The sequence below is a fragment of the Mesoplodon mirus genome, assembly GCF_964341445.2.
Source record: "Mesoplodon mirus genome assembly, chromosome: 2".
Classification (NCBI taxonomy): Eukaryota; Metazoa; Chordata; class Mammalia; order Artiodactyla; family Ziphiidae; genus Mesoplodon; species Mesoplodon mirus.
In genome coordinates, this window is record NC_138977.1 from 154,471,199 (window position 1) to 154,489,876 (window position 18,678).

At 35.5% G+C, this 18,678-nt stretch overlaps 1 protein-coding gene across 3 annotated transcripts in view; it reads left to right on the forward strand.

The window, feature by feature from the left end:
* COL25A1 (collagen type XXV alpha 1 chain) overlaps positions 1 to 18,678 on the forward strand; it is a gene marked incomplete at its 3' end in the record, with an annotated part of 474,748 nt that overhangs the window by 406,529 nt on the left and 49,541 nt on the right. For 2 of the 3 annotated variants that reach the window (XM_082635416.1, XM_082635415.1), the window contains exons 18-19: positions 708 to 752; positions 15,279 to 15,341. In XM_082635416.1, coding sequence (XP_082491542.1) covers positions 708 to 752; positions 15,279 to 15,341 — 108 coding nt within the window. The remainder of the gene's footprint in view (positions 1 to 707; positions 753 to 15,278; positions 15,342 to 18,678) is intronic. The other variant, XM_082635417.1, reaches the window with a different exon arrangement.

The window sequence follows — 18,678 nt, forward strand, 5'->3', positions numbered from 1 at the left end:
TGAAAATGAGAAGATTTAGCTTGACTCCAGTGTGCTCACCCAAAATGTACCACTTAATCTCAAACCTGTATTCAGAAACAGCTGCATGGTACCATTAGCCCTCAATTGCTAAGCAGGGTTACCCAGACTCAACAATTGTCTGATATACGGGCTGGAGTTAAGTATAATCTTAACCACGAATTTACCTTCTCATCATTCAGGAATGGAAAAGAAATCTTGTTATACTTTTAAGTGAATGAGACTTTTAATGTATACTGTTTTGATATGACCATCTGTTCATACAGCCAACTCTTGATTATCTGAGGTAAGAGAGCCCTGGAATAGGATGCATTATTTAAATGCACATAATCCTCATTTCACCAAATAGATTCAGCCTCCTCAACAAATCATTGACCAGGGAGTAATAAAACACAGGAATTCCTTCTCCTTTTATTTCTCTTTCTCACTTTCTGGTAGTGATGACAATGAGCAGTGAACTGGCAGCAACAGGGAAAAGCCTGAAAATTTTGCAAAATGGTCAACAATCCCTGAATCAAGAGTTGACTGAACTGTATAATCTTACCAAATATCTTGAAACTAGACAGTATATATATTAGACATATATATACATACAGCAAGAATTCAGCTGGGAGCATTTGCCATGTTTTTCTCAGATACTGTGCCTGAGTGAATACTGTTCTATAATGCTGTGTGATTTTCCTATGTAGGGTGAACCAGGGCTTCCTGGGCTTCCTGGACTTCCGGGGATAAAGGTAAATACTGCACTGACAGTCTTGGCTTCATAGAAATGTAATTGTGAGAGTCACAAAAATGAAAAAATGAAAGCTAAAAATATAGTGCTGTTCTTTAAATACTCACCAGCCATTTCAACCAATTAAAATTTTTAATTAAAAATGAAGCACGGGTAGCAGAAATAGACTTACAGGCATAGAAAACAAACTTAAGGTTACCAAAGGGGAACGGGGTGGGGAAAGGATAGATTAGGAGTTTGGGACTAACAGATACACACTACTACATATAAAATAGATAATCAACAAGGTCCTACTGTATAGCACAGGGAACTATACTCAAATATCTGTAATAAGCTATAATGGAAAGGAATCTGAAAAAGAGTATATATATATATATATATATATATATATATATATACACATGTATATGTATAATATATACATAAATATATATATATGAAACAATCACTTTGCTGTACACCTGAAACTAGCACAACATTGTAAATCAACTATACTTCAATAAAAAAAAAATGAAGCGCGGGTATTTCTAAAGTTTGCCATGGCTATCTGGACTGTATATTCCACTATATAACCTACTATGCCCCTTAAATAAATGTAAAAGTCATTTCATTTGAAGTCATAGGAATTCTTTAAAGTCTACAATGTCTCCCTTCACATTTAAATTTTACTCTTAAGATCCTATCAGATTTTGACCAGAATTAAAGTCTTAACATCCCCTTAAATCTAATATCCAGGCAGCTGTTTTTGTGATTCACCCATTATAATAATCTTTCCAAAGTTTTTTTTTTAATTAATTTATTTATTTGTGGCTGTGTTGCATCTTCATTGCTGTGTGAGGGCTTTCTCTAGTTGCGGAGAGCAGAGGCTACTCTTCATTGTGGTGTGCAGGCTTCTCACTGCAGTGGCTTCTCTTGTTGTGGAGCACAGGCTCTAGGCACGCAGTCTTCTGTAGTTGTGGCACATGGGCTCAGTAGTTGTGGCTTGCGGGCTCTAGAGCTCAGGCTCAGTAGTTGTGGTGCATGGGCGCAGTTGCTCTGCGGCGTGTGGGATCTTCCCAGACTAGAGCTCGAACCTGTGTCCCCTGCATTGGCAGGTGGATTCCCAACCACTGCACCACCAGGGAAGTCCTTCCAATGTGTTTTGTGCTTCTACTTCCTGTTAATAATTCTCACTGCAAAGTACAAATCATATTACTAAGCTTTATTGACCTACATACTATTCCCATAAAATTTGTATGCCTTTTGAAATAACTGCTTAAAGCTTAGCTTGAAAACATTGTTTTACATGTTTTTAAATTGTCTAAAAATATTAAGAAACATTTTTTTAGGTGTTTAAAATTTTTTACATGACAACTGACAAGGCTTAAAAGTTCTAGTGTCTTAGCTGTAATGCTCCCTTAAAATCAGCTTCTTATTTTAAAGTTTATTCTTTTAATTCTAGAACTGTTAGATAAAATAACATAATGCAAGTAGATTTTTCTTTACATTGTTCTTATCTTATAGAATTTTGAATTAATCTCTAGAGTACATTAGATGATTCTAAAATTAATATTCCTAGTTTCAGTAAGAGGGTTGTTATGCTGCTTTATGAAGATTGTGTTTGAAATGTGTTACATGAATAATATGATTTTAGAATTAATATATTAAATTACTGAGCTCCCAGACATCGTATGGTATCATATGTAATATTTTATGAGTATATTTTTTATAATTAACAGCCATGAAAGCTATGAATTCCAGGTTGGCACTCAGAAATTTTGGTTCTGCTTTTTGTTTGATGTTTCCAGATTAGTATCACAGATGTCCAGATATGTCCTTTTTTTTTTTTACAACTTTATTGGAGTATAATTGCTTCACAATGGTGTGTTAGTTTCTGTTTTATAACAAAGTGAATCAGTTATACATATACATATGTTCCCACATCCCTTCCTTCTTGCATCTCCCTCCCTCCCACCCTCCCTATCCCACTCCCCCAGGCGGTCACAAAGCACCGAGCTAATGTCCCTGTGCTATGCGGCTGCCTCCCACCAGTTTTCCACCCCACGTTTGGTGGTGTACATATGTCCATGCCTCGCTCTCGCTTTGTCACAGCTTACCCTTCCCCCTCCCCATATCCTCAAGTCCATTCTCTAGTAGGTCTGCGTCTTTATTCCTGTTTTACCCTTAGGTTCTTCGTGACATTTTTTTTCTTAAATTCCATATATATGTGTTAGCATACGGTATTTGTCTTTCTCTTTCTGACTTACTTCACTCTGTATGACAGATTCTAGGTCCATCCACCTCATTACAAATAGCTCAATTTCATTTCTTTTTATGGCTGAGTAATATTCCATTGTATATATGTGCCACATCTTCTTTATCCATTCATCCGATGATGGACACTTAGGTTGTTTCCATCTCCAGGCTATTGTAAATAGAGCTGCAATGAACATTTTCATACATGTCTCTTTTTGAATTATGGTTTTCTCAGGGTATATGCCCAGTAGTGGGATTGCTGGGTCATATGGTAGTTCTCTTTTTAGTTTTTTAAGGAACCTCCATACTGTTCTCCATAGTGACTGTACTAATTCACATTCCCACCAACAGTGCAAGAGTGTTCCCTTTTCTCCACACCCTCTCCAGCATTTATTGTTTGTAGATTTTTTGATGATGGCCATTCTGACTGTTATGAGATGATATCTCATTGTAGTTTTGATTTGCATTTCTCTAATGATTAATGATGTTGAACATTCTTTCATGTGTTTGTTGGCGGTCTGTATATCTTCTTTGGAGAAATGTTTATTTAGGTCTTCTGCCCATTTTTGGATTGGGTGTTTGTTTTTTTGTTATTGAGCTGCATGAGCTGCTTATAAATTTTGGAGATTAATCCTTTGTCAGTTGCTTCATTTGCAAATATTTTCTCCCATTCTAAGTGTTGTCTTTTGGTCTTGTTTATGGTTTGTTTCCTTTGTTGTGCAAAAGCAGATATGTCCTTTTAATATATTTTTAGTCTTTGGCTTCTTCACTGAAAAGTACACTCCATGACAACAGTTTACTAAAGAATCAAAGTCATTTCCTTATCATTTGATATTTAGCAAAAATAACTTAATAAATTATATGTGATTTCATACTGCAGAGTTAATTTATGGCAGTTCCTTAATAATCCCACACATTAAATAAAAAAGCTTTTTACTGATATTTGGAAAATCACAGATTTTTAAAACAAATTTAAGAACATTAAATTCAGCACTAAGTTAAAGAACCCGGAAACATTATAAGTAAGGGGGGAGATATTTAAAAGGAGGGGCATTTTGGAAGGGCCAGGGCAGGGTTTCCTGCAGCACTTGCTTGTAGCTTAGCTGGGCTGTGCTGCCAGCACCAGATCCTGAGGCAGGAATCTCAGTGCTGTGTAGAAATCCAGTTGTCCCTTCTCCTGAGGGTGAGGTTTCTTGTTGAGAGAGAGTATATAAGGGGGAAGGTATTGGGGGTTTTCCCTCAAAAACAAACAACAAAACAATTACAGTTACTACTATTTGTTCTCATTACCTTTGATTTATGTCCTCCACTGTGAAAAATATCCCAGCTCATTTCCATAGTCATCAGTGGACTGGTTTGAAGGTTTTGAACTTTTTCAAATTGAGAAAGATGTTGGTGATTTGCCACCTCCCGTAAACGTTTTTATTTCTAGGGTCATAGGGTGTTGCCAGACAAATCTTGTCAAGATCTTATAGCTGATACTTTCCTTTGTTTTTCTAACCTGACTAGTGAGTATGGTGAGAAGAAGCTATCAACTGACAAAAATCTTTCTATCATTAACTAGAGATATTTTTCTATGTAATTATCAAGTGTTGTTGGGTAACTATCCAGTATTCAGTTTAAATCACAGATTCTATTTTTGTCTTCTCTCTCTAGTCCAGAATGTAAGTGGTATGCTTGCCCTATAATGTAGTAGTTGCTCAGTGTAATTGAGTAATTTTTTAAAGGAGGCAGTTTAAAAACACATCATAGTCATTAGTAGTTATTGGATATTTTTAAATGTACAGTTTAAAGTTTATAAATTTATGATATAGCTTCATTAACTTGGGATATTCTTTACTCCTTTAATATACCTTGCTTCTGTTAGGTAGTTAACCACAGGACAGTCAACCTTGATTTCATAGTTTGAATGAGTAATAATATTTAAAAGATGAAACCACCATATATGGATTTAGAATGTGTGGTAGCAAGACCATTAGTCATAACTTTCCTAGACCTGTGTGTTTGTTTATGTTTTGGAAATACTTCCTTGCTATTCATCTCCTTATCTGCTGGTACTACAGAGAGTGTGCAAATGCCATCCATTATTTCCAAGATGTTGAGGAAACCAGCCATGACATACCAGGGAAGCTTTGATTTGCCACCTGTTGCTCTCGGAGAACGGTTGGAAACTTAATGAGCATCCACATGCCTTCCACACTGCTCTCAGGAAATGAGCAGAGTGCCTAAATACAGACAGCAGACTCATCTATCTATCACCTCAGGGTCCCACTCAGAGATAAGTACTAATACCTTCGGCATACATAAAAGTCACTAAGAACAGGCATCACTTAATTTCAAACTACTCTTAAGCTTCCTGAACAAGTATTGGAAAGTGCTTTAACCATGTGGAAGACATTTGGAATTCCTGTTTCATGCATTCATGGTTCATATAGTGTTAAGATGTTCAGCTGGGAAGATTAAATTATTGTACGTTGTACATTGCACAATGTGCCATGCAAACATTTGTCTTCTGGAATAAGAATTGAGCTCAGAAAATTTTTTTGATAAACAAGCCTTTAAATATATTTTTCATGGGTAAAACTTTATTGTGACTAGCTTTTCCAATATCACATAAAGGGGTAAGATTCAGAGTTCCTAGTTTTAAACATTTTTTTCTTTCCATACATTTTGAAAAATTGCTTACCCCTTTCATGCTTACATTACGCTAGTAATTAAGTCATGAAGAGCAGTGATCAAGAGCCTTGTCTTTAGAACCAGACCACCAGTGTGTAGATCCTGGTTCTACCCCTTACCAGTTTATGAAGCTATATCATGATACTGGGCAAGTTATATAATCTCTCTGTGCTGGGTTTCCTTATAAAATGGGAATTATTATTATACATAACTCAGAGGGTTGTTGTGAGGATTAAATGAATTAATATACATGCAGCTCCTAAAATATTGCCACACATATAGTAAGTGCTATATAAATTTTAGCTATTGTTATTTCTTTTTCTTGGAGCAGCTCAGAATATTGGAAACATTGTTTATGCACCTGTTCTATAGAGTCTTTCCTCCTGTGAGTCATTTCAACCTAGAGATCATAAAGCCATTTACACCCTGCAGGTTCATAGATCTAAATTCTGAAAACTCCTTTGCAGTGATGGTTGAATGTCACCTTTAAGAGCAGTAAGATAACATATTTTCTCTTGAAACATGACATCACACTATTCCACTTTTCCTATAACCCAATGTATTCCAGAGATAAAGGATGAGGAAACACAGTGTTCTGAACATAAGACATGATACTGTCTTAGTTCTCCTTCCCGACACTCTTCACAGGAAAAGCAAAAGGAAAGCTTGACATGTAATAATGGAAATCTCTAGGCCCCATTCATAGTGTTGCCCAGCCCAAGACATTTTTTACAAATATGAATTTTCAATGCTTGTTTTTCTCCTTTCAGCGTTGACTACCAGTGTATCTCATCATATTTAGAAAGTAAATTGGGGAAAATGTACCTGATACATTAAAATGAATACAATAGGGAGACATAATACAGTAAAAATTACATCAAATCAGAAAAACAAATCATTTAGGTGGCAAAGAAATTTTTATGGTATTTTCCCTCAAAGATTGATATTTTTGTTCTGGCTTCCACATTAGTGAAAATTTGACATTCAGATCAAGAACTTGAGGATCAGGAGACAGTAACTAACTCTTCAGTAACTAACTCCTTACACTTCGTTATATAAAATCATCCTTGACACTAGATCATATAAGCACTAACTTTTACAGGTGGCAGAAACATTATTTTGTCATTCTTAGGATTAAGTATAGTGCTCAGTAATCTATAGAAACTTATCTTCTAAATACACTGGAGATGAGATTCCTTCCTTAGAAACATCAAATCACATTTTTAAAATAACAGAAGAAAGTTTTTGGAAGTAACATAGGATGTGAAATGAATTTGTAAAAGAAAAAAGAAAAAGAATACTGGTTAAAAGGATAACATTGTGTTATTGTTACTTATAATTATTTCCTGCTTGCACAAAGTACGTCTGAGCAGTTGACTAGTTTAAGAGTCCAATTAGGAAACTCATAAAACCAGAAATCAGAGATTTTTTAGCAGCCATAACGAAACCTTGACTAAATACACCAATTGTGCTTTCGTGATGTAATCCTGTTAAAAAAAAATCAGGTACTTATGTTTTCTGGATTTTAAATAAACTTGCTGTTGTAGTTCATTTTCTTCATAGCCACCAAGATGTTTTAATTTATGCTCAGATGTGATCCTTCAGGGAAGTAAGTGTTTGGGGGACAGACTCTACTTTCTCATTCTTTTTTTCCCCCTCAATAATTTTACAAATCAATCATTACCAAAACTGGCTGCCTGAAGGTTCTTATTACAACAAATGTTCTTTCTGTAATCCTCAAAAGTAGGTATCATGCTGACTTGAATTCTAATTAGCCCTTAAGCAAGAAGAATATTGTATGGTTAATGCATTCAGTGTCAAGACACATTAATCAAAATTATTGGTGATGCTTTTAGCACCCAGGCAAGTCAGCACATATTTTTCAAGCCCCGTTGTACTATTTTTTGGGCAATGAAAATTGGATCTGCTCGGGGTAATAAATATCATGGAAAGCATGACTTGGTTTAAACTGGTATATTAGAGGTTTTTTAGACAGGTTAAAAAAATCATATCTTTTACTCCTTTAATTGATAATGACTTATAAAAATAAAACAAATGGTATTAAATGAAAAACCAGAGATTTTTCTGTGGACAAGAGATAATCAGTTAGGACTTTCTGTTCACTATTCCATTTAACAGATGGTAGGTTCTGGAAGTTTATAGGGAAACACCTGGTGAGTCATTTCTGTATGAATGAAGCTGCCTCTTCATTCTTACCTTGACTAGTAATTCCATATACATATTTGATGACTCTTCTCACCTATATGAAAGACATGCTTTATGTAGATTTGACAACAGAGTATTAAGTGAACTGTCCCAATGGTCATTTAAAAGATAAAGTAAGATCATCTAAAATACTTTCTTGCCATGTATTAAATGTGAGTTTGAATAAAAATCAGTCCAGATTTTATTATGGAATTCCAAGACTTAATGGTCATTGTTAGATTTCAGAAAGATCATGTTTTGAAAGAACTTCTAGTTTTTCCTTGTGTTTTTATAATATAGAAGGCCAGGTTTTGTTGCCTCCTTGGTTGGTGAAAATGGTAATTGTTTGAGTTATTTGGAGGGTTTTTGTTTTGTTTTTCAGGGTTTGGGGCCAGAATACACAGAATTTAAACTATCTCAATAGGCTGTTTAAATTTTTTTAAAGTAATAGCAAATGAGTTGAGCAAAAGAGTCAAATATCTTACCTTTGCAGCATCTTCCTTTTATCCTTCAGAGTGAATAGATCCCACCTTCCCATAGCTAAATCTTCTTGTAGTTTACTTCATTTCTCTGTGTACATATTGCCAATTTATGAAAGAAAACAGAGAAAGAGAGAGAGGGATAAACTCTAATACTGACACTCTAATCAACAAGGGAACTTTTTGTTTGGTGCAAAAAACAGGATAATTTTTCAAATATAGCCCATATTAGTTACTATGACTTATTTTCATTGAGCTTTATACTACAAGATCAAAGTTGGGGCTGCTGAAAGAATTAACTATAGTTGGAAAGATCAGTGTGAGACCATTAGGCCTTCCTAAATTGGTCATGTATAAGTACACGTTTGATTTCAGCTATAGCTATTCTTTGTAGATTTGTTTCTGCATCTTTATGTGCCCTGGCTGTTTAAAGCTTTCATTCAAATTAGCAACCTGTGTCAGTTTTTCAAATAGGTCTGTTTGCTGCTGTTGCTCCCGGCAGTTTATTACTAGACCTACCTAATTGTGCTTTATCCTGAATTAATAGCATTTATTCTTCCCAACGTGAATCCCAGTTTAGCTGCCAGAACCACAAACACTTCATTATTCATCTTTTCTACCAGCTCAACACATGAAGATATGTTACTGTCTTGGTACTGAGACCTAGTTTTTTAACTCATTGGTGGTGAGCTAATTAAGTAATGTTGAGAAGAAACAAAGGACAAAACTCATGAAACAACTCAGGAAGAAATCAGATGTAATATTTAAGATAAGGCCAGAAAGTTAAACCAAATTTTTATTTTCATTTTGAAATTTGAAGCTGCATCAATGCCATACTGCAGTAGCATGAACAGAGCTGAGATTTCTGTTTCTCTGACAACCGTCTGATCACTGGTAGGCATGTGGTTTGGGTAGCAGAATTTGGTGCCAGCCATTACTTGTGTTTTAGTGATTAAAACGTTGGATTGTTTTAAGGGTTCTGATAAACAGTGTTGTATATTTTTTATTTCCAGGCTTTGATTAAATCACAGCTCTGTATTTATTTTAAGAGTTAGATATTTCATTGTTTATATTTTTCCATTCGTCATAAGGGTAGATCTAGTTGGACATTGCCAGGACCAGTGAAGACAAAACAACAACAAAAATAGCAGATTATCCTGGGTTTAATTGTTCTGGTCATGGTAGAGGAACAGAACATTTTAAGATGCTTGTCCCTCTCCATTCTTCCTCTCCTCTTGTCTCCCTGCTGGTTGGTTGCTTTCACTCTTTTGCTTTCCTTCCATACAGGATCAACAACTCCAGTATGACTGGAATCCCAATTAACTTTGTAATCTTGTTTTCAATGATAAGAAAAGTAAAAACCTAAAATACTATCTCACTTGAGACAGTGAGTGAATAGGTAGAGAGGTGAAGGAAAATTTAGAATACATATATATAAGAAATTATATATATATATATATATATATGAAAAACAGATTAAAGTGGCTGTGAAGTAATTAGTGCTCTTAACTTATTCTTATGTTATTGATTGGTGCCTTGGTATTCATGACAAACCAATGTTTAATGCCTCTGCCTTTCCTTCATTTATCTTAGCCATTTTTTGGTTGTCATTTTTTTTAAAAGCACTAACACATCATACTGAAAAGATTAATATTGTTTCAGAAAAGGTCATATTTTAGTGTTTTCACTTTAATGGTAGAGCTATTTTACTTGCAGTTTACCTGTATAAATCCACGTTTCCCTAATTATGACAGCCAGCATCTGCCCTTTTCAAAGGATCCCTGCCTTATGTTCCCATGTTATTCCAACAATGGCTCACTCAAATTAGAACTGGGTTTTCTAATTTGGGTAATTGCCTTGTAAATAAGAAAAAGAAAAAAACTCTACATTTAATTGTTCCTTAATTAAAAGTATTATAAGAGCTTAGTACCATTATAGTTCCAATTTCCTCTATTGCATCTCTCCCCCACCTTCTCTATTCAGAAAATATGTGTGAATAACTTCCAATTTAGCAATCTCCTATTTCCCATTGATTATATGAGACTAGGTGTGTAAAAACGGCTCTGAGAAGCATCATACAGTCCAATAAAAATAGTTACTTCTCCTGTGTATTGTCCTGAAAAATTAGGTAACCTCATTTTTGTGTGGTTTGATTTACTTCAAAAAGTGATTTTGCAAAAATGTTTTGTGTTTGAATCATATTTCAGCTGCTTTCCCCTACCTTCATTTGACTCAGTCTCTTTCCTCTATCCTGGTTAACTAGAACTGTGACTAAAGTGGATTAACCACTTGCTTTTTCTTTTAATCACATTAAAGTATTTGTAGAACCATAGGTTGTCATAGCCTTTCTCCTATACATTTTAGGAAATTCTAGGACCTTTAAACTCTACATCAGTCCTTGCCAAAGAGGCAAGTTTTTTTTTTAAGGATTACATTTATTTAGGGAAATTTAATAGGTATGACCATTTTCTCCTTTCCCTTTCTTACAGGAAGAAACTCATTCTTAGTAAACCTGTCATTTCTCTACCTTACACACTTTTCGTTTTGCAATTCTAAATGCTCTGGCAGATGGATGTTGTCTCATAAAACGATGATATAGTCACATGAGAAAATTTAGGGTTACTTCTTGAAAGGAGTTGAAGAGGTATTGAGTATAACCCCATACAGGTTGTAAAGAAGTCACCATGTATATCACTAATTAGCTGCAGAGGTGTTATAATACTACTACCACTAATAATAATAATGATAGCTAGCATTTTTGAGCCTATAATATAAGAACAACAATAACATTTATTGTTTACTTACTTTGTTCTAGAGGTGGTGCTAAGCACTTTGCTTGAATTATCCAATAAGTCTTGACTAAGTCACCCCTTAATGACACCAGAATCTTTCATTATTTGGCACCTCAGGATCACAGCCTGCAAAGCCAGGCTTTAACTCCATTCTGTACCTTTGTACCAACAGTTCTCAAAGATTTAACCTCAAAACCCTTTTACACACTTAAAAATTAGGATTGAAGGAGTTTTTATTTATGTAGGTTATACCTATTGATATGTCAGTATTAGATATTAAAACAGAAATTTAAACAACCCATTATATGTTAATTAAATAACATTTTTATGAAACACAACTGAATTTTACCAAACAAACAAAAAATTAGCAGGAAGAATGACATTGTTGTCTTTTTTTTTTTCCCAAATATCTTCAATGTCTGGCTTAATAGAAGGCAGCTGTATTCTCATATCTGCTTCTGCATTCAATCTGTTGCAATTTGTTGTCTTGGTTAAAGCATATGAAGAAAAACCAGCCTCATACAGATATGTAATTGGACAAGGGAAGATTATTTTAATAGCCTTTCCATGAAATTGTGTTATTCTTTTCTTTGATACTACCCCAAACTCTACAAGTAGTAGTTTCAACTTAAAGGTTAGGTGCAACGTGAAATCTGAAACCATATCAATGAATCAATCTTTCCTACTCTGTACACTAAAAATGGTAAGTGAAAAGGCACTCTGAGAACCTCTGGTATAAATCTAGGAAGGTAAGAAACAGTCCAACCAGCTCAAGACCATGAGTAGACATATTTATGCCTTATTTCAATAATTGTCTTTCAAGCCTGAGACAGAAAGGAGACCAATGATTATTTCCTCCCAATCCTGCCAAGATATAGACAGGATGGAGACAATGTCTCTAAAGTAATTGAGAGCTCTGGCATTAAATAAACAGGAAGCTGTGATCCTAAAGTTAAGTATGCTATTGTTCCCCTTGAATAAATTGAAATAAGAAACGAATGTATCGAGATGGTAGATGCATTCTTAGAGTGGCATGATAAAGTACCACTAAACATACTCAAAGCCTTTAAAATAAGCCAGTATTAATAATGCTAAAATTGTTGAGTGTCCAATGCATTGCTAATTTTATATCTTGAAATAAAAATTTTCACCCTGAACATTCTGTGTAAAGGAAATTGCTATCCATATAACTCAGGAGGACTTAAATATATTAATGTTTTTAAAAAGGCAGAAAAAACACTTTGGTCACTTAGATCACAAAGGCTTATTTATTTATGTGTGACTTATGAAACTGCATGCTTCAACTTTTTATAAACTAAACACTAACCTAAATAAGAAATACATTTTTGCAACATTTACTCTTTTTTCTTCTCTTTTATTACTGTGCTTTAATGGTGCTTCTATTTGCTTTGCTAACAGTGAAATCATTTTATTTCTACTTGAAGATTTGCAAGAGTCTTGCCTACCTATAAACTTTCCACCTATTAACTTGCATTATATTTTCATGACAGTAAGTTGTTACTAATGATACACATGAACTTTAATACAGCTTTTTTCTTGAGGGTGGAGAGGGAATATTTATATATTTGTATAAATCATTTTATTGGGAGAAATGTCTTACTTGTAAGTAAGTATATTTCTTATGTTTTTTGTTTAAAATAACAAGTTAAATTTTTTTTACAATAAATAGAATGGTCATCATTGATTTTTCTGAATATAGTTGATTTTCATTATAGATGAATAAGAGATTGATCCAAAATAATTTGTTCAGATTTTCCTCTCAGTTATATGTAAAGGTATAGAGACAGGTAGAACAGAGTTATAGAAATTTCACAAACAATAAACCAAAAGCATTCATTCCCCTACACTTTTTATTTTCTTAAAACATACCATGAGCATAAGAGCTAGAGATAATCCATTTCAGTTATTTATCACTGTTCAACACATTTTGCAGTGCTGATATCCTTTTGTTCCCTGCCCAACACCAAGGTTTTATACAGCATATTTTAAAAAATCATTATTGCAGAAATATTTCATGACACTCTAACACTTCTTATCAAACATCCTCTCTGTATCTTCCTGCTCAGCTCCGAAAAACAAATGTTGAAATATAGCTACCTTAGAAAAAAAATCAAATATATCAAACAACATTAGCTACTGCTCCAGAAATAATCCAATGGGGGGAAACAAATGAACAAACAAATCCCAGAAAACATGGGAACAGAGGCATTATGTTTTTGTTTTGTTTTTCTTTGCTTTAAAACTTCGTTATAGATTTCAGGAAGTTAGACTTTCACATTTGAGCTCACATTGTTAAGAAGAAAATAAAACTCTATAGTTTCTATGTGAATACTTGTTTCGGGTGTTCTCTGATGCCAAATACCTGGTGTCTTTTCCAACACCAGTTCTCCAACTCTGATTCTCTGACACCGACTGCATGTCCTACAATTCAATCCTATTGTGACACTAACTACTCAAGGTTAGCATCAGATTCCACAGGTTTAAGGGTTCAGTCGCATAAGACTGCCCTCACTTCAGACCCCAATTACAAGTACCACCCACCTCACCCCCTCCCCCTTACCTGGACTTACGTCTGACTTGGCTACAGATTCCAGGGTACTCACAGCCACCCTCTGCCACTCCCACTCAAGTTTGATAATTTGCTACAGTGATTCACAGAACTCAGGAAAATACCATACTTACCATTACAGTTTGTTATAAAAGATTAAAATGAGCAGCCAAATGGAGAGGTACAAAGGGTGAAGTCAAAAGTGTCCTGAGGGCAGGAGCCTCTGTCCCCGTGGAGTTGGGGGGCATCACCCTGCCAGCACATGATGTGTTCATCAACTCAGAAGCTCTCTAGTCCCCACTGCTTTGGAAGTTTTATGAAAGTTCCATTATGTAGGCATGATTGATTAAAGCATTGGTCATTGGTGATTAAACTCAATCTCCATCTCCCTCTCTGGAGATGGTGAGAGGAGGGGAAAAGTTGAAAGTTCCAACCTTCTTATCACAGCCCCGACCCTGAAGCTGTCTAGGGGCCCACCATAGTGACCCCATTAGCATAAACTCAGATATGTTTGAAAGGGGCTCATTAAGAGTAACAAAACATGCTCCTGTTACTCTTATTACTCAGGAAATTCCAAAGGTTTTAGGAACCAGGAACAAGACCAAATATATATTTTTTATTATACCACAACTGGGTTTCCTCCAGGTGGTAGAGAAGAGATTTTGAGGCTGGGCAAGAAGAGGTTTTTTGCTTTCCATCTGAACATTACTGAATCTCTTCCCTAGCCACACCCACTGTATCAGTTATCAATTGTTGCCTACCATACAAGCCCCCCAAATGAGAGTGGCTTAAAACAACAATCCTCTCACACTTCTGGAGGAATAAAAATTTGAGCATGGCTCAGCTGGTTACCTCTGTCTCAATGTCTCCCATGAGGATGCAGTCAAGCTGTCAGCCAGGGCTGTGATCTCATCTGAAGATTCTACTGGGGTGGAGCATCTGCTCCCAAGTTCACACATGTGGCTGTTGGCAGACCTTGGTCCTCACCATGGGGACCTCTCCATAGGGCTGCTCATGGCAGCTTGTTTTCCAGAAAGCAAGTTGATTCAAGTGAGAGAGAACAAGGAAGAGTCCCCAGGATGCAAGCCACCATCTTTTTATAACTTAGTCTCAGAAGTGATATCCCATTACTTCTGCCATATTCTGTTCATTAGATATGAGTCAGTAAATCCAGTGCACACTCAAGCAGAGGGGTTATGCAAAGGCATTGAATACCAGGAGGTGGGATCATTGAGGCCCATCATAGAGGCTACCTACCACATCCACCCTAACATAATGGATCTTGATTTGGTAAATGGTAAGAAGCACTGGACAACAGATGAGAAAGGAAATTGTAAAGACATTTGTCTAGTTTCTTTGTCACTTTTATTTTCTCAAGCTCCTCCAAAGCTTTGCTCAAAGTACTGTCACTGATCAAAACCAGTTCTGATTAATTTTATAGTTAGTAGCTGGATCTCAGCAAGAAAGCTATATACAATCAAAGGAGTAAAATCCCAGTAGAAGGAAATCAGTTTAACTTTACATATTTACTGTCAAATATGTAATAATCTCATATGCCCATTTTTTTAAAGGGAGAACCAGGTTTCATTGGTCCTCAAGGAGAACCAGGCTTACCAGGGTTACCAGGAACAAAGGTAAACGTAGTGTTTTTCCCTTCCTTCCTTTCTGAAAATTTTGGTCATATATTTTTAGTCCATTATGTTACTTAGGTGACCAGATATTTTTGCCTAATGGAGAACTAAAACAGCTTAGCATCTATTCCTAACACTTCTCATGGGAATACCATGTTAAATAGAATAATAGGAAGTTAATTCCAGAAAACCTTAGGCAAAACAACAGGATGGTGGAATACATTCATTGTTCCAGTTGTCCCCCAAATTGCACCTAAATTGATACAATGCTATTAGTCTCCTGGCCATATGGAAAAGTGAGGGAATTCTGAGGAGGAGAAGTAGAACTTATTAACTCCTGCCCCTCGTTACCATTTTAAGACATACACATAAATCAAACATTATTACTATTCCCCCATCACTCCCTAGATTGCAAAGGCAAGTACTGATGTCATATAGATTCCTAAGTGTCTCATCCCAAAAGGATCCATCCTGAATAACGTCTGCAGAAAGATTCTGTAATGAAAACCATCTCGTGATCTTCCACTTGGCAACCTGAGAGAGGGCCTTAAAAGCAAAATCTATATGCTGCCATATAAAAAACTATGTGCTGTGGATACAGTCAGAGCCATAGTTCCCTTTTTATCTACCCAGTAAGACATAAAAAGGTACAGCTCTGAGGATGGAACTTTATTCATGACAGACTCATGAATCAAAGAAGGAGCAAAATTAGATCAAACTACTTTCTTTTATTTTTAAACCATAGCAGTTTTGCCTCAATGTGTATTGCATTCACCAGAAATAAGCCAGGATGATTTCCAAGAGCTCGAGAAATATGTTCATGGTTTTTTCTGACAGAGGAGTCCTCATTTCCGCTGGTCAAGGGAAAATAACTCTAATCTTAGTAAATGGAAACTATGTGTGGCCTAAAGGGAGACTAAAACTCTGTCGAATTTATGTAAAATTGCTGTTTTCTCAGCAATTTCTTTTTCACATAATGAGCTGTCAAGCTTATTAACAAAATATGGGGAAAGCCTGTTTTAGCCTGAACAGATTTACACGAGAAATGCACTTTCTGGAATAAAAAGAGCTAGAACAAAAGAATAATGAACATTCTGTGTTCATGTCTGAACTCTTGTATTTATTCAGGCTTGCAGCCTCAGAACCAGGTAGAGAAAGAAGATTGCTTTGTGGATAAGCACAAAGAATCGGGAAACCTGGTCAGTGCTGGAGAGGACCAGGCATGAACATGATTTCTAAATGTTTGTGGCATTTTGTTTGCTAAACAAGGGAAAATAGGAGAAACACAGACTGTGGAGTGTAGAGTTCATCCCTAAATATATTTTCTTCTGTTCACTTATTTTAAACTATTCCACAGTCAAAAAAATCCAGATGTAGAGCCATAAAATCAACATTAATTACTGTTCATGAAGAACCCAGCCTGATTTTACAGAACAGATACTTTTATAACAGATACTACTCTGAACTCCCAATAAAAGTAAAGACTGTACTGTAACTGTTTTGTATTTCCACAAGAGGGATGTGAATAAGAAATTCATTTAACAATATTCTGAAGTTAATTTTCAGCTGAATTACCTATCTAACATGAAACTGGTATCATAATGGAAAAGTCATGATTATTTAAAAATCTCTTTCAGCTGAACACTAGTCTTTTACCGGTTGCATAGGCAGTCTGGATTTGTACCAGTAAATTCAGATTTTAAAAATAAACTAAGTTCTCATATTTTATCCCCAACACAGTGAAGAGAGATCATAATGAAGAAAGACGTATAATTGCATCTAAAAATCTGTTTTATGTACTGCTGTATTCTCAGCATCTGTATAGTGCCTGAGAGAAACCTGCATCAGTCTAAAGAAATAGGACTTTATTATGAATAATTTAGAATACTTTGTATAATATTGTTTATTCATTAATTCAACACATTTTTTGCCAGACATTTTTCTAGTATTTGAGAATGGGGAATAAATGCAACAAAAATAGTCTCTACTGTACTGAAGCTTACACTGTAATATGTGTAAGAAAGGGGTGGAAGAAAAGAAAAAAGTAAACAAATATATAATGTAATTCCAGAGAGAGAGTAATAAGCAACTGATTAGGGGCATGATGATAATAAGTGATTCTAGGTAAACATATAGACTCCACTACTCTGGTAAATACTACAAAGAAATGATTTTCTAAAATTTTTGTTTTTCTCTAAAATAAGATTATAGTTACCATCTTAGAATTCTTCTGTAAAATATTTAGAGCAACACCAAACATGGTATATACATATTTAAATAAAAATTCCATACACCAGCAAAAGTGCTTCAGTCTCTAATCCCTGGAAATTCCCTTCTGGAGCACCTTTTCCATCTCCTGCATCCAATCAAGTCCCTTGTCTTTCTCCCAACCACTCCATTGTCCCACTCCCTTTTGGTTCATGCTGAGAAACCTACTGAGTCTTCTTTATCCTAGCCCTAATCTATCCCACCTCCCCTGCAAAATCACAAAGGTTTCCCACAGTGGGCATGATACAGACAAAGATCTTGGAATTTAAAGCCCTACATCACCCATAACAGATCCAAATCCTATTTTCTTTTCCTTTCCAAGACGAATCAGTCCTTCAGTGAGAAGGGTGCCTCCCTCATCCATAAACATACCATCACCAGAAATCAAAACTTGTTTGATTATTGAAATTCTACCCATCGTGCAGGAAGCTGAACACTCTCAAGTCTGTGTTCAGGGAGTGTAAAACAGCACCGTCTTCCTGAAGGGCGATTAGCTAGTTTTTAAAATGTTTATACTTTTTGACACAGCCATTTGCCTAGTAGGAATTTATCCTAAGGATATGACCAGAGATGTGCAAAAGATGTACATACAAAACCATTTATGCAAAAATTGAAGATTGACTACAGTCAGTTCTAAATTACAGCTCTCCCACGTTAAAGGCTTTGGGCAAGTTATTTAACCTCTCTGAGCTTCAGTTTCCTCATCTGTAGACTATGGATACTAACACCTTTCTCATTTGTCCTGAGGATTAGATAGGATAATGCATGTAAAGTGTTGTGTGCAGTTCCTGCACTCATCAATAGCACAGTTATAAACAGTGATAATTATATTATACACCCTACCCCATCCTTCAGGACATGACCCAAGTCTCACCAAAAGGAAGTCAATCTGGACCACTGAAAACCCTGTGGAGTTTCTTCTTCTCTCACATATGGCCTTACATTACTCCTTAACTCTTAACTATTTTGTTCATGTGGATCTTATCTAACTAAAGCACTAGCTCCCTGTGGGCAGTGACCATGCTCATCCTTCCCAGAGCTATAAATCTAGTAAAAGCTGTAACACCTATGG